Source organism: Melozone crissalis, unplaced genomic scaffold (genome assembly GCF_028551555.1).
Source record: "Melozone crissalis strain CALT ecotype California unplaced genomic scaffold, PUWL_Pcris_2 ptg000023l_1, whole genome shotgun sequence".
Lineage (NCBI taxonomy): Eukaryota > Metazoa > Chordata > Aves > Passeriformes > Passerellidae > Melozone > Melozone crissalis.
The window spans coordinates 24,500,207-24,524,338 of NW_026535801.1; the positions used below are offsets into that span (position 1 = coordinate 24,500,207).

The 24,132-nt window shown below is 36.4% G+C and overlaps 1 protein-coding gene across 3 annotated transcripts in view; it reads left to right on the forward strand.

Annotated features, from left to right (window-relative positions):
• The first annotated feature begins 2,620 nt into the window (after positions 1-2,620).
• FAP (fibroblast activation protein alpha) overlaps positions 2,621-24,132 on the forward strand; it is a 54,414-nt gene continuing 32,902 nt past the window's right edge. For 2 of the 3 annotated variants that reach the window (XM_054278289.1, XM_054278291.1), the window contains exons 1-18: positions 2,621-2,748; positions 3,327-3,390; positions 3,657-3,741; positions 9,012-9,107; positions 10,959-11,053; positions 11,161-11,235; positions 11,426-11,478; positions 12,440-12,512; positions 13,112-13,232; positions 13,759-13,913; positions 15,012-15,115; positions 15,450-15,585; positions 18,434-18,478; positions 20,166-20,270; positions 20,356-20,426; positions 21,023-21,076; positions 21,408-21,532; positions 22,739-22,786. In XM_054278289.1, the coding sequence (XP_054134264.1) occupies positions 3,385-3,390; positions 3,657-3,741; positions 9,012-9,107; positions 10,959-11,053; positions 11,161-11,235; positions 11,426-11,478; positions 12,440-12,512; positions 13,112-13,232; positions 13,759-13,913; positions 15,012-15,115; positions 15,450-15,585; positions 18,434-18,478; positions 20,166-20,270; positions 20,356-20,426; positions 21,023-21,076; positions 21,408-21,532; positions 22,739-22,786 (1,447 nt within the window). In that variant the 5' untranslated portion in view covers positions 2,621-2,748; positions 3,327-3,384. Of the gene's footprint in view, positions 2,749-3,295; positions 3,391-3,656; positions 3,742-9,011; positions 9,108-10,958; positions 11,054-11,160; positions 11,236-11,425; positions 11,479-12,439; positions 12,513-13,111; positions 13,233-13,758; positions 13,914-15,011; positions 15,116-15,449; positions 15,586-18,433; positions 18,479-20,165; positions 20,271-20,355; positions 20,427-21,022; positions 21,077-21,407; positions 21,533-22,738; positions 22,787-24,132 lie in introns of those variants that run through there. The other variant, XM_054278290.1, reaches the window with a different exon arrangement.

Genomic DNA, 24,132 nt, shown 5'->3' on the forward strand with positions numbered 1-24,132 from the left:
TGGTCAAACTGAGTGTGTTTTCTGTTCCATAATTTGTCCATTTCACCAAGTGACTTACCCTCTTCCTACCCTTCTTGCACTTCTATTTCTCTTACCTTATGGGTTCCTCATGTTGCAGAAGTTAGGAAGAGTTTGGCTGTTGAAAGAATTGCTGTTTGCTTCTTCACTGGTGCTGGTCTAAACGGTCCAGAGAAGGGAGTTCAGGAATTAGCAGCAGTTCTACAAAGCTTGTAAATGTCATTCTCTGACAGGGAATTTTTTTCCTCTAATCTGCAGCCATTGTGAATCTTATTTAAACTCACGCCTAAATAATTTGATTCCTGAAGTAGACAAATACATGGTATGCAGCATAAAGTCATTTTGTAAAGCCTTTTAGATCATGTGAGATTGAATCATTTCCTTTGAAGCATTCTCTAAGTATGCATTCATTAGAAGAAGCTGCATATTTGGAATGGAAAACTAGCCTGATCAAAAACCTCCATTTGCAATTTTGTGATGTTCTGGTTGTCAGAAATAACCAATGTTGGTAGGAAAAAATGTATTTCTCCAAACCATGCTATTGAAAATACAAACAGCATTAATTATGGAATGCTAGGAAATAAGTAGCAGTTTGGAAATATGAATATGAAGCATGAGTTACAAGGGGAAAAATTCTTTTGTCACAATTCTTTTCTGTTCTGGAAATTTTGAGTAGCTGCAGTTTTATCTTGTTAGGAAAACCACTGGTTTTGAGCTGAGTTCTGCCCTTATTAGACAGTGTATTTTAGGGTAACAAACAATATACATGAACAATGTATATGCAAAAAACGTATATACAAACATTGTATAAACAAATATATACATAAAGAATTTATTTTAGCCTTCTCAGCCTTTTTGTCCTGTATGTCCTACATGACCAACATGGATCTTGTTCAGAAACCTCATCTTGTTTAACTTGTAATTTATTGTTGTGACAAGAACTGCAGAGAAAGGGGAACTGAATTTTTATGAGAAAATGAAGCATGTTTCATATCATTGCTTTTTCCACACGATAAATTTGAATATTTTCAAAAAATTCTCTCTCCAAGTCTAATGCAATGAACATTGCCAAAATACTGCCCAGATCAGTTCTGCCTCACCAAGTCTGGTGTAACAGCTGTGATTCAAATCCCAGCCCATACTGATACTGTTAAGCTGAGGTGGTGACTTGGCCACTTGAGGGGTAGTAAATTAGATGCTTTTTCTTTGGGATACTCTGTAATAAATTCTTCATAGTTAGCCCAAGTTCTGCTGAAAAATTTGGTGTGTCTATTTGTGTGTCTGTGTCTGTGTTCCTGTGTGTCTGCATTGTGTGTATGCCCATGTATATGTGTATGTATTGTCTGTGTCAGGGTGTGTGTCTCCCTGTATGTCCCTGTCCCCGTGTGTGTGCCCCTGTCCCTGTGCATGTGTGTCTCTCTCCTCGTGTGTATGTCCCTGTGTGTTTCCCTGTCCCCATGTGTGTGTCCCTGTCCCTGTGTGTTTGTCCACGTCTTCGTGTGTGTCCGTGTGTGTGTCCCTGTCCTCGTGTGTGTGTCCCTGTCCCCATGTGTGTGTCCCTGTCCCTGTGTGTGTCCCTGTCCCCGTGTGTGTGTCCCTGTCCCCGTGTGGATCCCTGTCCCCATGCGTGTGTCTATCCCTGTGTGTGTCCCTGTCCCTGTGTGTGTCCCTGTCCCCGTGTGTGTGTTACCCTGTCCCTGTCCGTGTCTCTATCCCTGTATGTGTCCCGGCCCCCGTGTGTGTTCCTGTCCCTGTGTGTGTCCCTGTCCCCATGCGTGTCCCTGTCCCCGTGTGTGTCTCTGTCCCCCGTGTGTGTCTCTGTCCCTGTGTATGTCCCTGTCCCCCCGTGTGTGTGTCCCTGTCCTTGTGTGTGTGTCCCTGTCGCCGTGTGTCCCCGTGTGTGTGTCCCTGTCCCCATGTGTGTCCCTGTCCCTGTGTATGTGTCCCTGTCCCTGTGTGTATCCCTGTCCCCGTGTGTCCCTGTCCCTGTGTGTGTCCTTGTGTGTGTGTCCCTGTCGCCGTGTGTCCCCGTGTGTGTGTCCCTGTCCCCATGTATGTCCCTGTCCCTGTGTATGTGTCCCTGTCCCTGTGTGTATCCCTGTCCCCGTGTGTCCCTGTCCCTGTGTGTGTCCTTGTGTGTGTGTCCCTGTCCCCGTGTGTGTATCCCTGCCCCTATGTGTGTCCTTGTCCCCGTGCGTGAGTCCTTGTCCCCATGGGTATGTCCTTTTCCCCATATGTCCCTGTCCCCGTGTGTGTCCCTGTCGCCGTGTGCGTGTCCCTGTCCCCGTGCGTTTCCCTGTCTCTGTCCCCATGTGTGTCTCTGTCCCCCGTGTGTGTCCCTGTCCCTGTGCGTGTCCCTGTTCCTGTCCTGTGTCCCTGTCCCCATCCCCGTGCCCGTGCCGTGTGTGTGCGCGCTGTGCCGCCAGGGGGCGCGGTGCGGGGCCGGGCCGGGCGGGCGGTGGGGGCGGGCCCAGCTCCCTCAGGCCGGGCCGGGCCGGGCCGGGCCGGGCCAGCGGCGGCCGCGCCGTGTGGGTAACGTCGGGAGCCGCGCACGGCGGGCTCGTTCTTCACTTATCCAGCCTTGCTCCGCTCTCCGGAGGGATGGATTATGTAACCTGACACTGCGGTCTCCGGAGTTTTCCCAGTTTTCAGCTGACCTCATTTCAGTGGGCTAAATAAAATAGGTGTAATTGGAGGTTGGAGAACTATTTCAGAATTTCCGCTGGGCTTGTATGTATTTACTTCTGTAAGCTCTCCTACGTAGCCTATAGATGTGCATGGTTTTCAGGGGAACACAGCAATTCTTCTCACATGTGGAAGACATTAAACAGCACTGTTTCTGCTGCTTGTTTTCCATTCTTGTGCCATCATTTATTATTTCTAAAAGTAAACATATGTGAATTCCACATAAGCAATAAAGCTATGGGATTTTCTTTTAATTCCTCTGTAGACAGTAGAAATACGGTCATGACTATGTCCTGAGAAAGTGGGGAGTGCCAAAAAACACAGTAGATGCTTTTCAGAGAAAAACAGTGCATGTCAAGTATCTGATGAGTCATAAAACCTCAAGTTAGTGTAAGCAGATGTTGGCTACAGCTCACATTGAGGGGAAGTACATAATCACCACCCGATAGCCTCCCACTGTCCATTTCTTGTCCAAGAACTTCCCCAAAAGTGTGGTTTCAATTTTATGGAAAGCCTTTGAAATTTGGCACAGTTTCCAAAAGTATGTAGGAAAAAAAAAGTCTGCCAGAGGTTTGGCCTCCAACTGTGAAAACAGACACTGCCTTTTCGAACTCATCTCCTAGATCTACTGACCAACACCCAGAAGAGAGAATTCACATTCTTTTAGAATACAACAGGAAAATGAAGGTCTGTATGCTCCTGAATTCAACTTTTGGTAGCATTTACATCCTTTGTTTTAAACTGTCAGCTGTTAGACAAGGCTCTGATGTGAAAATATTTGCTTTAAAGAAGGAAAGGGAAGTCTTTTCATATGTACTGCAGGGATGTTTTTTGCTTGTTGCTAGAACCGATTACAGCAGTTAGAGAGAAGAAGGATTTCATTATTTACCAGCCATGGAAACAAACATCAGACAATATTAAAAATGTAATTATTGTTTGTTTGTCTTTTGCAGACCCGGCTGAAAATCATATTTGGCGTGGTTATATGTCTTTTGCTTTCCTTATTACTTATGTGTATTGTACTGCTACCATCAAGAGGTAAGGTATTTCTAATCTAATGTAGTGTAAAATGCAGTATCTTTGGCTATTGTGGCTTCTGAAGTTCACAAAAGTTTATCAAATCATGTTTAGGATTGTCCTGTCAGAATTGTTATGGCTTTATCATTTACAGAAATGTACTGACAGCTGAAATATCCTGAAGGTAGAATTGAAATGCCAGCAGATGTTGAAACAAGGAACTCCTTGAAGTGAAAAGCACCTGAATTCAATTCATTGTGCATGATATATAATGTTCTTAGTCACTGCTGCAAAAATAACTCTCAGATCTTCCCATATTATTTTTCTGTTTGAGGGGTTAGGAGACTTTCCCAAACTGTTAGTAATTTTCATTACCTTGGTGAACTTGCATTTGGTTTTAAATGCTTGTGCAATAATTACAGAAGTTCTGTATCCAATTACAAGTTAAACTTCTCCTTTTCTTGTAGATAGAGTATGATGAATTACTTGTGAATATATTGAAGCTTGCATTTGAAAATTAAAGTCAGCACTGTATAAAAAAGGGATGGATAGTTTGCTCCGGTATTATAATGCCAGCTGTTGGTAAATCAACCCAGTGTGGTCTGCTGAGTGCTCTGGTGAAGCTTGAAATGAGTTTTGAAATTTTGAACATGAGTGGCACTGACTTGGTGGTTATTTTTTTCTATGACAAGATAGTAAGAGCAATAGAAGTATTTACATGACCTTATCATTATAGCAGATTACTTTAATGCCTCTGAAATAATTAAAATATTAATAAAAGGCTTATACTCCAGTAGCACTATCTATTTAAAGGATATTTTTCTGTTATTATTCTTCTTTATGTGTGTGGGCAGGGGTACTGAGATGGAGAAACAGTTTTGTATTTACAACTGAATGTTATAAAATCAACCATCTGCTTAAGTCTTGTGAAAGTTAAGTCCTGCAGTTAATATGCAGGTTTTGTGAAAGGTGAAATCTCTTTCATATCTGACATTTCTGTGACTAATGTTTATCCTGGGCTGTTGAGAGAAGGGTTGAAGGTTTCTGAAGCATTTAGGGATGATTTTGTTATGCAGCATTTTAATATGAGGATAGATGCATATCAGTTATATATATCTATAGATAGATATAGATATGCATATATATTATGCAGTGCTGGAAGAGATAGCACCTCAGAGTGACAGATTTGACTTTTACTGTCAATAGTGGGGTGCCAGATTTTTTGTCTAGCTAAGCATGGTCAAATCTGAGCTTTCACTACAAGGTAAGTGCATGGTATCAAGTCAGACTTACTCCCATCAGATCTGCATTTTATGACAGGGAAGGCAGAATATTTTTATGAGATTTAAATTTAAAAAATAGTAGTGAGGGAACAAATAGATTGGAGACCAAGGATCAGTTTGGCAGCCTGAAGAAGTTGATAAAGATGATAGAAGGTACTGTAGGAAAAAATGAATGTGTGCTTTTTGTTGTCAAATACTGCTCTCTGGCCTCTTCAGTACCTGAGCAATTATGGAGAACTCTTGTAGTGTCTCTTGGAATAGTGACACTAGTCATACCAATAACCTGTCATACCAAACATCATATTTAGACCCAGTAGGATGATAAAGAAGTTATCTTACTTCACAGGATGCTTTTGGAGGAGCATTTTAGACAATTGATAAACACACAATTATGTCCAACACGTATGTTGGACAATTATGTTGGATGTGTCAGATTATGCCTTCTTATTCTCAGGTAGAACTGCAAGTGCTGCAGTTACCCGTTCAAATGCCTTAACCTTTTTGAATTCTAAGTAGTCTACTGATCAGTTGTAAATAGAAGAAATATAAATTAATTTTGCAGTTACAAATTTTGCAAGCTGGAGACAGACAGGAAATGGCTACACAGCTGGAATGTTGTTTGTACATTCTGGCTTTACCACTGCTCAACTGAAAGGATGTGGCAATCTAGAAAGACAATTAATTGCTTATGAGAAATGTATAGACACAGACCAAATAAATTTCTACTTAAGAAATCTGCAAAGAAAAATGGATGAGCATTTAGTTCTGGTTTTGTCTGCTAAGTTTCTAGTCATTTCATGTTCTTCAGACTTCTCAAAATGTGGTAGGTGGTTTTGATTTACACATGCAAGTATATAAAAATGTCAAAAAATTCTCAAAAGTTAACAGGAAAATAATTTTTTGAGAGGATATTAAGAGGCAAATACTTGCGACTGCAAGTATTAGACAATTTCTGTGGGGCTCAGAAGAGCAAGGAGGGCAATATCAGTGTAGCAAATGGCATCCATGCCTAAGAAATCACTGACCGTTTTTTGACACATCTTTGAGCTAGGAATGTGTGGTGGGATTTACCTGACAGTGATAACCCAGCTATGATACTGCAACTCCAAATTGTTCAGAAAGGAGCTTTTCACTGGTACACTGGTGTACCTAGTCCTCTTCTTCTGCAGCATAAAGAAAATACCTGTCTGCAGTTGAGAAGCAATAGTGGAACCATGGGCAGAGTTACAATTCACTGTATGCATTGCTTAGGCTTTGAATTAATCTCTTCTGCTATTTTTAATGAATGTCCAAAGGCATGTCTGTCAAAGTTTCTGTTCCCTGTGTACTCTTGGCCTAGGCCTGAGGCCCAATCCCTGTTTCTCTGATTTCACAGGTGAGGTCATAGAGCTTACTGCTCAGCCACAAAGTGGTGAGCAGCCAGTTTATTACTGAGAGGTTGTGTTCTCTGCAACACCTCAGCCAAATCCAAAGTGGAAAAGCAGGTTCAGTTGATGTGAGTTGATGCTGAGTGTGACCAAAGTTTTGGAGCAGGGTCAGGAGTATTTGAATTAATTTCTGGTGCTAAATTGAGTTTTATGTTTCCTCATTTTGGAGGAGCTTGTGCTTCAGCTATTCAGCATCAGCCCACAGAGATGAGAATGGAAATTCTAGTCCAGAAGCAGACAATAACACTTTGCTAACCAGTTTTCATTTGTCATGTTGTCTACTTGATGTTTAGCAGTGGATGCTAAATAAAATACTTGTATAAATACATATATGCTAAATACATATAAAATGCATATATATACATATAAAAATAACCATATACAGAAGCAACAATACCTTCTGATTATTATGTATGGTTACTGTAATTTGGCAAGACTAGACACAATTTATAAGGATGCACATTAGAACATGTGGAATAAGCCATAGGCCAGGAGAGCTTTGAGATATAAAGGGTGGTGTTGGTTTACCCATATCCAGTCTTTGAAACTGAATAATCCTGGCAATACAAACAAAGCTGTTACCTAAAAACAAGCATTCAAAATTGTAAGTACTCAAGTGAGAAATAGTTGTTTTCAAATTTTTTGGCAGTACAGTGGTAGAAGTTCAGATCTTAGTGGGCACATTTTGAAAATCAGCATTCATAATAAATCCTCATGGAATATTAAGTATGTAAGGGTGAAATATCTAACACAGGAAAGGTTTGAATTAGAGCTGTGAAAATTAGACCAGTGATGGAAGTCTGTGACACTGCTTGTCTCTTAAGGTGAGAGAAGAAACCAGGTAATTTTACCAGATTAAGGTATCAAAAAGGACTTCAAATTTTAAGCTTTCTATACAAACAACCTTGGAAATAGATCTTGATTTATTTTGCTAATAAGCTTGTTCACTTAGAGAATTTTAACTGAGAGATAGTGGTAAGTAATCATCATTCAACATAACTAGAACTGGATTCTTTGGAATTATCTTCCGAGCATTTTTTTTAGGTCTGCCATATTCTATGTTTATCATTAATGTATCAAAGATCTGTAATATGCTGTCATAGTGTTAGCAAGAGGGATTAACTTCTTATTGAACTTCTTGGGGTATTTTCTGGACATATTGCTAGCTCAGAGTTTATAGGGACAGGTTTTTGCCTCTGGATTGGCATTCAGTTTTATCCCTTGTGACAGCTTTCTTCTGCATTAGTGCAGACAAGGCTTGTGTCAACAGTCAACCTGACATGTGTATTCTACAGTGAATAATAGTCACTTAGCAGAAGAAAATATGTGTTATCATTACAAAGCACCATAGAAGGCAATATGAAGAAACATTTCCCAGGAAGTCAGTGTGATCTTAACAGAGGGGGCAACTAATGAGCAAGTGATGGAGCATGATATGAAACCTGAGAGCAACGAGTCATCTTGATTATCTGTCTGTCATCTGAGAGCTCCGAAGGAACAAACAGGGGAAGTGGCAAAGATCTCTAAGCTGCAGTGTGACATCTCCACTACCTCTGAACACCCTGGCAGCAGTCCCTTGGATTTTAAAGGAGAAAGCATAGCATCCAGAATGCCGAGACCTGAAAGCTGCCATCATTGTGCTCTTGAACTTTAAAAATTGGCCTTTATCAGAACAATTCATGTGTCTTTTGAGGATTAAATATTTTGATTATTCTCACTCTTGTGAATTGCATAGCTTCTACACAGGAACTGCACAGCATAATCCTTATCCAGTTGATTGACCTTGAATTTTTTTTTACAATCTGCCCTAGCTTAAGTTGTTTAGCTTTGGGGAAAAATATAGCCAGACAAGATCCAGGAAACCAGTCTCCACTTGCATTATTTTAATAAAATTATCTGACCTGCTTAGAAATCAAATATTTGAGTACCTCTCTTCTTACAAGAATCATTGTCAACTTTCTTTTGCAGCATTAAATAAAAAGTTCAAGTTTGGGTTCACTCATTCATTACTTTTCAGCATTATTTTTTGTCTGGATTCCTTCATCAACGTTTTTCATGTGACTACTAAGAAATATATGTGGATGGTGATTATTTTGCAAGCTATCTTCTAGCAGAGGTTAATGAGGCATGTACAAAATTTGGAAGTTAGGGTTTGCATCTTGTTGTTTGACCATTTGCTGGACGTGTGAAGGTCCTGATTAAAATAGCTGCCTCTACAAGTTCATGAAACCCATGCTTAAAAAAAAAATTAAAAACCTAAGCAACCTTTAATTTGTCTTTTGTGTGGAAATTATTTGGAGTCACAGGGTCTTCAGGTAAATGTGTCTGCATGAATAAATGGTTGAAATAAATTAGTTTGTCTAGTTAATTTTGCATTCCCAAAGGTGAGTCTTTCAGAGACTAAAGGAATTTATCAGAACAGCAACAGGGATCTTTCCTTTCTGCTGTACCCACAATTTGCATATCTCCAGGAGTATGGTATCCTCACTGTTGCATGACACTAAATGAATAAAAAACAAAACACAGGACTAAAATTTTTTTCCCTCTTGCCATTAACAGAAAATGTTTGTCTTATGCTTAGTTGTCAACACAGATGATGGTCCTAGAGCTCTTACCTTGGAAGATTATTTGAATGGAAACTTCCAATATAAAACATTTTTTCCATATTGGGTGTCAGGTAAGTAAAACCTTTTCTCAAACATAGATAAGCCTTTCTAATATGTATTTCCAGACTGGTTTACACAGACTGAGAAATGTATTTTCCTTCCAGCTTTACTTCGAATGAATGCTAACTATGAAATTAAACAATGTGTTAGTCAAAACTTATGGTTGAAATTTACTGTTCTGTCAGTCATTCTAGAAAATCCAGGTATTTGATGTTTCAACAGACATGTCTGAGTCAAGTATAAGCTATAATTTTACAGAGGCCTTCAGTGTTTTATTTCTTTTACTGTCATATTCACTGCAGCAAGTGAAAGAAATTTGTCAATGTGTCAGTCATTCCTTAAGCAATCTACTTTTCATGCTTTTCACAGCACTTTTTCAGTTACCACTTGTAAAGATTGAGGTAGTCTGTCTTACAGGCTCTGTGCTTTGTTTTCAGTAGTACCTGGCTCTGCAATGAGGCCAGCTGTTCTAATTTCATTTAAGGAAGTGCTGACACTGCTGAAATTCCTGAGTTCCAGGATATTGCATAGAAAATAAAGCTGACTTTCTAAGTTCCTTAAGGTGGAGACATGAAGTTGATTGCTGCTGATATAAATGTGTCTGTGTGTGTGGCTGAAGTGCTGCTCTTGTTATCAGTGAATTGCACAGCCCAGGGAGACTGGAGCTAGCCTGTTTCCATTCTAGCACACATGCTACCCCATCTCTGTGCTGCCTCAAGCACTGTTCTCTGCAAGTAGCAACAAGTGTAGTGCCCATGCACATGAACTCTCACCAAGCTAGTTTTAGCTCACAATTTTAGAACTGAAGTAAAGCCTTATGGGGCTTTACTTTTGTGATGAGCAGTTTGAAGTACGTAGATATCACTTGTTTGATTTTAAAATTAGGTCACTGTTTGTTAGAATTCTGTCTGAATGTCTGAAGAATGTAGGCAGCATGTCACCTAAACCTAATATTCTTCTTCTCTCTTTATAGCTTTCTCACTTAGACTTATCTTTCCTTTTAACAGTCACAAACTCACACAAAAGTCATGCCATAGATTCCATAGATAGCCATGCCTACAGCATTCCATATGTCTGCTTCTCTTCTGAAACAAGGAGTCAAAATTGTATATCTTATCCTAAGGATGATTTTAAACACAAACACTGTTACAAAAATCACACAAGGGTGCTCAGAAGATTCAAGGGTGATCTAATTTCCTAAAAATGAATATCTTCACAATGTTTCAGGCTCCTATTTAACTTTTAGTCTTGTTTTCTAGCTGCACCAAATATGTAATTCAATCTCCCTGTTTATAGCAGTGAAAATAATAATTTGAAACTAAAATTCTGATCTTTATTCTCTACTGAACTATAGCTCAGATCTTGAGCAAAGGCCAGGTAAATTCTATTTTCAATGAAGCCCACTCACCTTTATTTTGTAGGACTCTTGTGAGTAAGGGCAGAATCATGCAGTGTCAGTTGTGTGGTACTGCTTTTATCTGCAGAATATACAAATGAGAGTGTTCTGGTAGAATGATAAGCAAAGATATTTTTGTTTAAAACATTTACATTTTGATACTGACTTTCTAATGGATCTATCACTGGCATTCTTGATAAGACATGAGAATAAAATCTGGCATTTACTTGTGATGTTAAATAGTTGATCCTCTGTGCAGTGTATAGTCTCAAGAATGTACTCAAGAACCCTGAAGACAATTTCTTGATAACTCTGTACCTCAACATCATTAGAAGGAAAACATTTATGTAGATGCCAAAAGATATTTGCTTAAAACCTATTCTTTGAAAGAAGTGTGAATTTGTTGATAAACAGGTATGTTGTGTAGTATCTTCTGTGAAAGTAACATTTTATCTTGTTTATGAAGACAATGAATATCTTCACCAGTCTGCAGAGAATGATATTGTCCTTTACAATGTTGAAATTAACTACGCAACCACCATCATGACAAACAGCACAATGGTATGTACCTTTCTCATTAATAAAAAAGCAAAAAAGTGCTGCTGTATTTCAAGTTACAGTTTAAAAGTGAGTGAGACTAGAATATAATCTACTTCTTAATTTTTCAGAAACAAGTTAATGCTTCAAATTATGTGATGTCATCAGACAAATATTTCATAGCTCTGGAAAGCAATTATTCAAAGGTAATTATTTTAATATACCTTTTAATGTAATGTTTAATTTTATGTAGCATTTTGTTAATTGTGTTTACCATAGATTAATGTTACTTGGTACTTTCTTGAGAAAGGGATAGACTGTGAAGAGGCAGCTGATTATTTGTAATTAGATTGTCTTTTTCAAGGTTAATAATATTATCTTTTTTCATTTATGCAGCTGTGGAGATACTCTTATACAGCATCATATCACATTTATGATCTCATAAATGGGTAAGGCCTGATATTTCTTACAGAAAGCTGTGGTGCATACACTGTGGTGATGTACTTGCAAGCATTCACTCCAAAACTGTAGTAATGAACTACCAACTTGCTTTGCTTTTGCCTAAATCTGTCAGGTCAGTTGCTTGCTTGAGAAATAAAAATGTTCTCTAGGAAAAACTATACATTCTTTTCATCTGGATTGATTTCTATTTCATGCTCTGAAACTTACACTGCTCAATGTTCCCTTTTGTCCCCATCCCCTTCTACGAATTCATTCTTTTTATCATTGATCTAATCTTCAGCTTCCCTAAAACTCTTTTAACAGCCAACCCTGCATTCCTCAAAGATCTATAGCTTGTCCCATGGCATTTGGTCTCTTTCTCAAGATTGCCCAAACCAAATCCAAAGGAGGCCATCTGCCTCTGCAATCCCTTTTTATGCTGAAAGCAGCAGCGTGACCAGATGTGCTTAGTTCTGAGCAACAGGGCCTGCACTGAGCTGCATCATTCCTGGGCAACTGCTGGCTGAAGGTGGCAGGAAGAAGTTGCTGCAAGCTGCTGTGAGTGGAGAGACTCTGCATGGGAGTTGGGATCCTCACCCAGTGCTGGACGTGCTGCTGTCGCACCGGCCTCAGTGCTTGCTGAGTTCACATTTCCCAATAACCTGCTGAGACTGTAACACACACTGCAGCTACAGCAAATGACTGCAGGTGCTTGTGCAGCATTTGGAAACAGATAAGGCTGGCTCCTTGGGCTGTTGAATAGGTTTTCAAAGGAGTAAGTTTAAGCCTTTGCCAGCACTGGTGCACACCATCCTGTTAACTGCATGTCTCTGCCTGCCTTAATTGTGCATTGTTCGAGAAACAATAAGCAGTTAGAAAATGAGTTTGTGACTTTTTTATTAATGTACAGTATAATGATCCATTTGCACTGTGCACAAAAAGCCATTCTAACTTCTTTCCTTTTTTTAGTGGTTTTGTAACAGAAAATCAGCTTCCACATAAAATTCAGTATATATCCTGGTCACCCATTGGACACAAATTGGTTAGTAAAGATAATTAAGTCCTAGAATGAATTTGCTTTGTATGGCTTAAGACATTTATCTTTTGTTGTTTGGGTTTTTTTTTATATTAGGCCATATCTTTGACAGGCCTGTTTATTAATCTTGGTTATAAGAAATAATGATAAAGAAAACAGTTTTAACTTGTTCAGATTTTACTGTCTGTGTCTCAAGAGAAGAATAATCCATGTTCTGAGGTGCTTTATGTGTTTCAGTTTGCTCACCAGTCTTTATCCAGAATTGACCAACATAATTTTATATAAGATTAAATGCAATTTCAAGGCCTGAAAACCAACTGGTTCCCTTTTGATGCTGTGTAACAAATGAATTTAAAGTGGAGATTCACAGATGCAGTATTTAAAATCTGTTCTAAAATTTTTACTGAACACAGAATTTGGCCTGCAATGCATCATTTATTTGCTGAGGTACCAGCTCTTGCAGAATTTACAAGGGCTATTAGTGTACCATTTCCCATTTTGGATACATTAGGTCTTGCTAGTGTAACGTAGGAATATTGGCTGCAGAAGATCTTGCTCTAATCTTGTTATTGCCTGTACTCTTAAAAAAACTTTCTTGTCTTTAGGTATATGTATATCAGAATAATATTTATTTGAAACAAAGTCCTAGAGAGGCATCAGTTAAAATAACTACTGATGGAAAACAGAATGAAATATTTAACGGGATTCCTGACTGGGTCTATGAAGGTAAGTAAATCTTGCAGAGCAGCAACATGATAAATGCTTTGTTTAGATTGGTTCTGGTTTTCACAGTCCATTTTAAAATGTCTGTGATGATACTTTTTTATTTCAGCCCTAAGGATTACTTTGTTTCCATATTGTATTTACTGTACAATGTATGAATTTTGTATTCATAACACATAACCAAAATCCTGAGTCTTTGTTACTGAAACTGTATGAGAAGTCTACAAAGTTGTCTTTCTTCTGATGCAAAGGCAGAGGCTGGGAATTAGGATTTAAAGTTTTTAAAGGATTTAAAGATTTTTAATTTCAGTGAAAATTTGGCACTTCAGTGCATCCAAAACAAAATTAAAAAAAAAACATTCACACAGGAAAATCCCAAGTGAATTAAGTGGGATCTGTGTGCATGTTTGGAGATGTTTTGATGTTATTTATTTAGTGTAACTGTCTTTATGTGTCCAGATTGCTGAGTAGAGTGTTAAAATAGATTGGAAGGTAGATTACAGTTATAAACATTTTTTTTTTCCCTCAGAGGAGATGCTAGCAACAAAATATGCACTGTGGTGGTCTCCAAGTGGAAGATATTTAGCATATGTACAATTTAATGATTCTGACATACCAGTTATTGAATATTCATATTTTGGTGAGGACCAGTATCCTAGAAAAATAACTATCCCTTACCCAAAGGTATGTTGTATCATTTTTTGACTTCCTTTCTGTTGAGAAATTAGTTATGACAATGAGAAAATTGACTGTGCTTAATTCCTTAAGTATTACCATGGTTAAATCCGTTGTGACTTAAATAAAAGACAGCAAGCTTGTTCTAAGCTCGGAACAGCTGTAAGTACATACACAATTTTAAATATAATATTAAAATAGATTCTATATTTTATATATTTTAAACATAATATCAGTGAAATAAATGTTATTACTCATGTAGGTAAAAAACGTGCAAAAGTACTTAATATTTTTTTAATTCAGTTTACTTATTCATGTGTAAACGATGCAGTTGTTATTTTTCATTATAGTAAATAAATTATGAGACTAAGGTGTTTTCTATATATATTTTTAAAATAAAGACTTCACTTTATTTGCACACTTCATAGTGTTTTTTGATCTGAAGGGGCTTTGGATTTTAATTGCTTTCAAGTGTGAGATCTAAGGCAACAAGGTTTTGGGTTGGCATTTCTTCAGCATGCATTAGAAAGCTCTCCTGACTCTTATCATGTTCACATGATTGCAAGGGATCATGCTAATGTATTTAAAGAATTTGCTCACCTGTCAGCTGGGTCTCAGTTCTAAAGTAAAACTGGATGATTTAGGCCACACATGGAGAAGAATTAAAAAACTGATAATGTATGCAGTGAAGAAGCAACCATGAAATCAGTTTAAGCAACCATTTCCCAGTTGGGATTTCAAACAGCCCTTGCAATCATGTGAATAAACTGGAGTTTTATGCTGAAGTCAGTGTAATGTGTCTGCAAAGACCCCCGACTGCAAACAGAACAATTGTTACCACCAAGCACATTTTCTGTAGAGAAAGGCACTAAACTCAAATGTTTAAAAGGTTTTCTTCTTTATATATAGAAATATAAATGATAGAAAACTAAGTATGTACTACTGCTGCAGCGTCACTCTTAGATCTTATAAGACTATTTGCTCTTATGTACTCAACTGAATTCATATTTTGTTACCTGTCTACTTTCCTGCAAAAAGTGTTTTGATTTTCCTCAATTTGAATTATTCAGAGCCTGGTTTTAATAACCTAAAACATTTTCTTTGAAGGCTGGAGCTAAAAATCCTACTGTTAAAGTGTTTATTGTAGACACTGTTAACTCTGAAGCATTTGGTCCTAAGGAGGTGCCAGTTCCTGCAATCATAGCATCCAGGTAGTGTGCCCTCAAATATGTCTTTTCTTGGTTAAAAAAAATGTTTTGTCTATTTGTTTTAAATGCTTGAACCTCTGAGTTGTACTTTATCTATCAGTGTACTGCCATATTAAACCCCTGGAAGGATCAGAAGCTAACTAGAAATATTGCATTTTTCTTTTGGCTGTCCATATGATACATTGTTACAGAGGATAAAAAAGTGCCCTAAAACAGTGAAAGCTTTGCTGTTGTTTTTCAGAGAGAAATGTGGGGAATGCAATCTGTAGCAATGCTTCTATACTCCTGTTGTTTAATAACTGCCATTTCTTCCTTTTAAATTTTTTTTATATTTTAGTGATCACTATTTTACTTGGCTTACTTGGGTAACAGATACTCGAATCTGTGTGCAGTGGCTGAAGAGAATACAGAATTTTTCAGTCTTAGCTATTTGTGACTTCAAAGAGCATTCAAATACTTGGGACTGTCCAGAGGTAATGAAGTTGGAAATATAAATCTAGAATTTTACTAATCTGAAATTAGCATTTTTTAATCCCTGCCATAATTATATTTTTCCATGTTTTATCACAATAATATTTTACTATAGTGATACATTTTTTAATATTTTAATTGCTGGAAGAGGGGTGAAAAATACTAATTACTCCAGAAAATAAAAGCACCGCATTTTTTCTTTGTGAAACTTAAGTAACAAACAAAACAAAAACAACCACCTAAAATGCTGTTGAGAGGCTTTCAGTAATGTTTTTTATTTCCTTCTTGTGTTAGCATCTTCAAAAGTAAAACCATATAGGATCTGTATTTTTTTTAAAGAAAATCTTATTATGTTGTGTTGAAATTCCATACTAAGTCTGACTAAACCATGTTCTTTTAGATTAATGTTAGATTATTTGAAAGAACATACACATTAATTGTATGGCAGGTTTTCTGGAAGAAGAAATTCTGTTTTATCAAATCATACAGTTCTAGACAGTAGGCAAGTTTTCAGAAACACGATCAGATCCGAAAAAGAAAACTTCAGGCTAATTGCAGCAGTAACTACATTTGGTTTCAATATGTCATTCTGTGATTTAGTCAGTTGGAAAGAAGACTGTGCTCTGCTGAACAGAACAGAGATTTGTAAAGCCTGAGAAGTGTACACACAGATAAATTCATATAGATCCTGAAGGAAAGACAACCCTGAATTTCAGTAACTCTAGTACAGAGATCTCATTTGTTGTCTTTTGGTATTGGTGCTTTTGGCTTGTCTTGTTCTTAGGGTTCATGGTACAGAACACCTATTAAGGCTAACATTAGATGAAACCTTGAATTAATTGGAAATAAAAGGCAAGAATATTTATTAAAGCATTCTGAATAACTGATAAATTATAAATTCAGAGTTTATTGACACAGTATTTTCAAGTTGAAAATAATTTTTACTCCTCTTTAACGTGAAAACTGTTGCAAATTTAAAGGGAAATTAAGGTCCTGTTACTTCAAAAACATTGTCATTGAAGTAGCAGTCGACAGAGAAATACTATAATTTAGTAGGGAAAAAGCCATGTTTCATGCAGCATATGCTATATTTGCTAAGTAATTGTTCCATTTTATAGGTTCATTAACACTGAATCTCTACCTTGCCTGCAAGTAAGCTGTATTTTAATAATTATATATTTTAATGGAAAGAAAAAACATATAAGGTTTCTCGGATTCTACCACAATCCAGTGAAGTACTTTAACACAAGCTTAACTTTTAGCACATAGCTGGTTTTATTTACTTCAGTAGATCTGTTTATGTGTTTAAAATTAAGCATGTGCTTAATTGCTTTGCTGGAACCAGACCAGACCAGACCAATTAACATCTTTCAGGACTTTGTTCATGATCCTTGTTTAATTGCATTTCTCCATGAAACCTTATTTATGGAGTCACTACTGACGTTTCTATAATTCTATATTTAAACAGTGATACAATGCTTTTATCACATTAAAGTTTGCACAAATGGCCAATCGAAGGAGTGTGAACAGATGGGACTGCTGCATTAGCTCTATTTGCCATCAGAAAGTATATCTCTGAACATTTCCTTTGGCAAAAATACTTCTCTTGTTGAATTCAGATTGCATTGAGTCTCTAATGTACAATAAACTTGTACATGTTTTATGTATCTGAAAATAATAACAAAATATAATCTACAAGATGTTCCCAAAATATGGATTCATCAGAAATGTTCACATGTTCAACTCTTTCTCATGTGACTAGACCACAGAAACCAATATGAGCAGTGGAACTATTCATTTGAGTAAAAGGTAGGCATGTCCTTGTGAAATGGGAGCTACTCAAATGAGAGAATTTAACCATATCCTTAATGTACTATGTCATCAAGATCTGAGTTTTAGTTTAAAGAAAGGAAAATAATGTAAGGATGCAGATATAAAACAATGCATCCCATTTTTATCACCTTGAAAAGAAGTAAAATCTATCTTTTCAGTTAGTCGCTCAGAGGAGCCCTTGCAAAGTGCTGGTCTTCTAAGGGGCAAGGACCTGCAAATTTTCCTCAAGTTACTTTGTGGGGAACAAATTAGAAGGGAGAACACATGATTTTAAATAGTAGTGAGGTTATGTTGAGGGAAAGAAATACAAATCATATTCCTTAAAAAACAAATTTGTTAAATTTGTTTCAAACTGTGAAGAAATACTATATTGAATGAAGAGTATAAAGAAAAGTTTGCAAGATAAAAAAAGAAATACATTGATTGAATGCAGATTTTTTAAATATATCACTAGAAACTTTACAAGCAAAACATAAGTACAAATATAAAAGCACTTTTAGCTGCATCATTTATGCTTGGTATAAGTCTGTTTCCAAATCAGCTCTAAGAACAAGGAGTTAAGATGTTCTAAATTTATATTCATAGTCTCAGAATGCCTAATAGTCACATCACCACTGCTCTAAATCAACATCTCAACTCTGAAATCAAAGAAAATACAAACAAGCTGAAAATCTAAACCAAATTTTAGTATTAATATTCCTGATACTATTTTACTTGGATTTTTGCCAAAAAATTAATGAGATTAAGTAGTTGTTCATTCTTGTTTTCAGTGAAAAAGTTGCATAATTGCTTTAAATTTTGTTTAGGTCTGATGTCAGCTGTTAAAAACAATAGTTTAATTAACATAATGACCTTAATACAGCAAAATTATTTACTTAGACAACCTCCAACTGCCTGAACCTTCATAGCAAATATTCTAAAATTCCCTTTTACAGGCAGCTACTGATTTACTTGAAGTTTTTCAATCTCCTTAAACTCAATCTTCTTAAAGAGTGTAATGTTGCTTTTGTTTTTCAGAATCAGCAGCACATTGAAGAGAGTCAAACAGGATGGGCGGGCGGAGTAGGTTTTCTTCTTGTACTCTATTTTAATTCAGCTACAAGCTGAATTCAGCTACAAGCTACAGCTTCCTGCATCTTGCCATCAGTGTTTTGAAACATGAAGCAGCCTTCTGAGACATACAGCACTACTGCTTAGACTTGTTGCACTGTAGGACTGAAGCTTTTAATGCTGTGCTAGACGAAGTATCTGGCTATCTGCTTTCTAAATTTAAAAACCTATTTCTGTCCTGACCAACTGACGAGACAGGAAAGTTGGTTGAGACAGAATTTAATGAAGGGAGGAAATTAATGAAAAGAGGTAGATTTACAGTGCAGTGTAATCCTTAGAAGCATTCTGGAGCCTAAGAATAGATGTAAAATTCCTCTGGTGGCATTAGGGCAAGGGATAAAATGGGCTATCTGGAATCTTACGAATAAAAGCTGTCCGCTCAGAGCAGTTTTAGTGCCAGGTGCTGCACATCTTCAGCTAAGGGGGAGCCTTCAAGGTAAGATATGCTCCTTAGAATGGCAGATGATACTTCTTTGGAGTTCAGCAAAAGATGTTTTCTCTGCCCAGTAACCCTGGACAACCATATACCTTCAGAAACTTGCAGGAAAAACAAACCTGCAAGGAAATTGTAAGATCATGAGATCAGTATTTACAGTCATACAGACTGTATTCCAACAGTGACTATGTAGTGTTGCTTATATTTACTTTCAGGCAGGGGAAGTTAACAGAAGTGTGTGAACCTCACACTGCCTAAATGTCCTGTAGTGGACTTAACAATGAGATGCAATTTTCAGTGCACTGTCCCTTAAGAGATGTTTTAATGAGAAGATCATATATTTACAAGAATTAGTTATTTTACTTGGTCCTTTTTATTTTTTTTACACTTCACTTGAGGTTCTGATGACAGGTTTTTATTAGAGCTAAAGAATTTGCACACATGCATAAATCCCAGATTTTGCCTTTATAGGCTTTCAAGTATTAGGAATCACAGATACAGTCTCCAGGGGAATTTAACTTGTGGTCACAAGTCCTAGTTGAGCTTGAGTTAATATTATTCAAAAGGTATACTCAGTCAGGAATGTTGCAAGTCATTCCTATATCTTCATATCTTTATGTTTTGAAAATAAAACTCAGAGTTGCAGTAATTCAACCTTGACTGACAATTTTAGTAAAGATGTGTTTCTTTGAAAGGAAGTAAAAGTTGAAAGATCTTATCTGGAATAATCTGTTCTTTAAAATTAGTGGAATAGTATGGGAAACTTCAGATATCCATTTCTTTGATGCTGTGCTTGCTCAGTGAAGCAGACAAACTGAGGTCCACAGGATCCTTAGTCTGGCACCTTTCATGGACACCAGCATTGTTCAGAAAGTTACTTGTTAAAAATAATTTATTCCTGTTTTAAAATAACTGAAGAAAGGTAATTGAGAATATACAAATTATTCCACTTGCAAGTAGAGAGTTCATATTTGTGGTGTTCTTGAGGTATCTATATTATAGGTTTAAGAAATCCTAAATGAAATTAATTGTAACATGTGATCACGGGAAGATTGAATATCACAGGTACAAACCTGTGCAAAGTAATTTGTCCTGTTTGAACTGATTAAATGGTCTTGTTACTTTTAGTAATGTGAGGTATAATCTGCTGAACAGTTTGGGCAGTCTTATGTCTCATCTACTGTTTTTCTTCCCTTGTTTCAGTTCTTTGTTTCTGCACCGTATTTTACATCAGACAGCAGTTCATACTACAAAATTTTTAGTGACAAAAATGGTTATAAGCATATTCATTACATCAATGGCTCTGTGGTAAGTAAAGCCAAGTGTTCTACATTGATCTACTGTCCTGAAGGAATTCTACAATATTCAGTAACTTAAATGTCTCCCTACACAGGAGAATGCAATCCAAGTTACAAGTGGAGAATGGGAGGCAATATACATTTTCAGAGTAACAAATGATGCAATGTAAGTGTCATGAAGTAAAAAGGTTGGGATTGTTGTCAGTAAAAGCAACACTTAATAATTTGAACACCATTTGTTAACTTGTCAGATTATAATTAGGTATAATTAGTTTTTTTATCTGAATGCATCCACAACAAATTTGTATGCTAAGGTACTGCATAGGTTTGTAAAAATTATTTACTTATGAAAGATTCTTTGCAAATGGCCCTCAATTTTCTATTTATTTACATCACCCATCTTAGAGAGGCTTATTTAAAAACACTTAACTTAATCATGTGGCTAACCCTCACACAATTTGCAGTTACTTGTCTTTTTATGATCTCTCATTCAGCTTACTGTATAGATAGAGGCAGCTTAAATAATTGGAGAGATTAGCTCATGAGAATTAAGATAGAAGTCCTATTTATATGGCTTATGTGTCAATCATAGTCTAAGCAAAAATTTATTAAGATGAAAGGTATATAAGTTTAACTATTCTTCCATCGCATGCAGAAATCTCAAGAAGTCTTAATTAACTTCCAAGACAGATTTTCATCTTGATGCTCATTCATAGGTCATCACTTTATGGATTATTTATTAACATATAAATGAATTTGCAGTTTTTATTCAAGCAATGAATTTGAAGGCTATCCTGGAAGAAGGAATATTTACAAGTAAGTTTTATCAACATTATCTAAATGATAGTAGGTTAATAGAAGATGTCTCTGGACTTGTCAATAAAACTATTTCATTTCAAGATGTTTACTATGTAATTTCGCTAGCTATTTTAACTAAATCTTAACCTCAGGTTCTATCTGACAATGGAGAGAAGTGCCATCTAACATTTAAATATACTCTTGGGGGAAAATTGATAAAAAAACCAAAGCATTTAATTTTAAATTAATTGTTCTGAAAGTACAGGGCCTGCATCCAAGAATATGAGACAGACAAATATAAAGTTAATTTTAGCAAAATAATGATTGCTTTGTTTGATTTTTCTCTTAGAATCAGCATTGGAAGTAAACCTATGAGGAAACAATGCATTACCTGCAATTTAAGGAAAGAGAGATGTCAGTATTATACAGCAAGATTCAGTGAACATTCAAAGTATTATGCTTTGATCTGTTATGGTAGGTATGGCATGGGACTAAACATATAATCAGTTATTCTTTAGAATTTATCAGCACTGTAGTTTATGCTGATTATCCTAAATGATTTTTGTATGACTCACAGAAATTTCACAATAACCAGGAAAGATTTCCAGAAAGAGACTTCCCATGTTCAAAAATGTTGTGATGTTTCAGTAAATACAGATATATTCAGGATTTTTTTTTTTTTTTACTTTTTAAAAAAAAAAAATCTTGAGATTTTGAGAATTTAAAATGAATTTGTGAATGTCCTTCATGTCACAAAACAGATTTTAATCCAGCTCATGAAAGCCATGTTTTTTCTCACATCAGCCAGAGCAGGATTTAAAAACATATACTGTTTCCCAGTTTATGTGATCAAAGTTAGCTGTGAGAAACTACTTTACTTTGTTTCCCAGTTAAAATAAAGACCTGTGTCAGCCATAAATGTTGGCTGTTTAGCACCTGAGGACATTTTTAATAAATGATCTGAGAAAAATTCAGTTCAAGATATGTGATCATTGAATCTGCTTGCAAGACACAAGTATTAAGGAAGTCTTAGCTCTTTTGTAATAAATTAGGTGATTTCAGTGATCTGAGGTTTCATCCACTGCTGTACTCAAAAAACAGTGACATCGCAATCTAAAAAGAGGAGGAAAAGGATCCAAGGTTTTCCTTTTGTGTACTTCTTATAAAGTTTACTATTCTTGTGATTCTGCACCGACTGATCAGCTGAAAAGTTCCTTAGAACTTTTGTGGAGGAGAGAACCAAATGTAGCAAATAACAACACCTTTCAATCATTCTTGCACAAAATAGTCAGTAAGGTCATCACCATGTGAAAGGCACTCACCTTCACAAATCCAATGTGACATGTTCTCAGAAGAATGTTTCACATTGTTAGTTTTGCGTTCACCTTATGTAATCACATCTCAGGTATTAACTAGATGTCACTCCATCTCTAGGGAGGAAGCGTTAGTAGATTTAAAGTTGCTTCTATTACGTTTGCTGAGCAATGCCAAGTCTTTGTACACACAGAACCTTATGTATTGTAGCAGGGATAGTGAGTTATACAGCAGAGAAGATTCAGATTTTTGCATCAGCTTTGAGCTTTTTAACTCCTGTCAGTTATCAATGTTAATGTAATACACACTGCATCACCAAATTCCAGCTTCAAACTGTGAAGTGACTTTTTATCATTCTTTCAACAGGTCCTGGGATTCCCATTTCTACTCTTTTTGAGAACCGTGGTGATAGAGGTACTGCAAGTGTCCTGCCTATTTCTGAGCAATTGGTTTACTCCTTTACCTCCTTTACAGATCAGGGTCTTCTCGGACAATACTTAGGATTGTGATCAAGAAGCCTTTCATTTTGTTTGGTATTAAAATAACTAGTGTCTTTCTAGATATGTTCATGAGTAAAACCCAACTGGGAATGAACACACCGATGCATTTATCTCAGTTCCTGCATCCAGCACTTTCATAGCATCCTGCTTTTTTTCCTGTTTACACAATATAGATAAAAGTAACATGGGCAACTCTGTCTACCAAATTTTGAGTCAAACTTTGTAGAAAGCATTACTGTGATTTCCAGAATATTCCTTTTCACATTTGGATGAACACAAGACTTTCTTTTTCACAAGACAACATTACCTTAAGCAAAAGACAATAGTGTACTATTTAGTTTACACTTTGACCTGTTGTGCTGTACTAATTAGAATTTGGATCAATGACTTCTTCAGCCAACAGTAGAGATGTCAGAGAACAGCAGAAGCTCTTTCAGATGATCAGTTCAAATAACTGCTTCAGACAAGGTGTAATTATTGATACAAAGTGTGATCTTCAGCAATAAATATTCAGAGCCCTTATCCTTTAAGTAGCCTGTTAGTGAAGACTGTTTGCAACCAAGCCAAGCAGGAACATTCTAACTATGAAAATATAAATTGTTCTGCAGTGAATCCTCTCTTTCTCAGTTCAGCCAGCGTTGATAACCCACTGTTAACTGAGTGTTGTCAGACCAAAAGACACGCAAAAACATAAGGAAGACAAATGCTACAATATTGTTAAACTAACTTAATCTGTGGTGATTCATGTAGAAGTCAGTGAATTGCAACATCATATTATTTACACTCCGGTAGCAGTTGGAAAATCTTATTTTATAACCACTTAAAAATTTTTGTAAATGGAAAAGATAGGTTAACATGTGTATTGCACTTATAGTATAGAAACAGTGTGCTGGTATTTCTTTTACAGAAGGTTTAAATAGATTTAAAGGTTTAAATACAATGCATGCATTTTTTTTTAATGTAATCCATTTTTATATATCTCTGTTTTTTCTGATTCAGTTACCTTTTATGTAAAGGGCCCCTACTATCTTATCAAACTATGCATTGCTTGAAATACAACGAAGTGCCCAACTGCAGTTATGTGTTTCTTAAACTCTCTGTAGCAGAGAACAGTTTCTTGTAATGGATTTTCACCACTGGAGGTTGAAGGATGGAGGTTTCATCATGCCTCTCTCTTCTGTGATGTTATTCTCAGGAACAAAAACAAATTCAGGCTTCTCTTTAAATTCTTCATTACGTTTTTAGAATTAATTTTCCTTC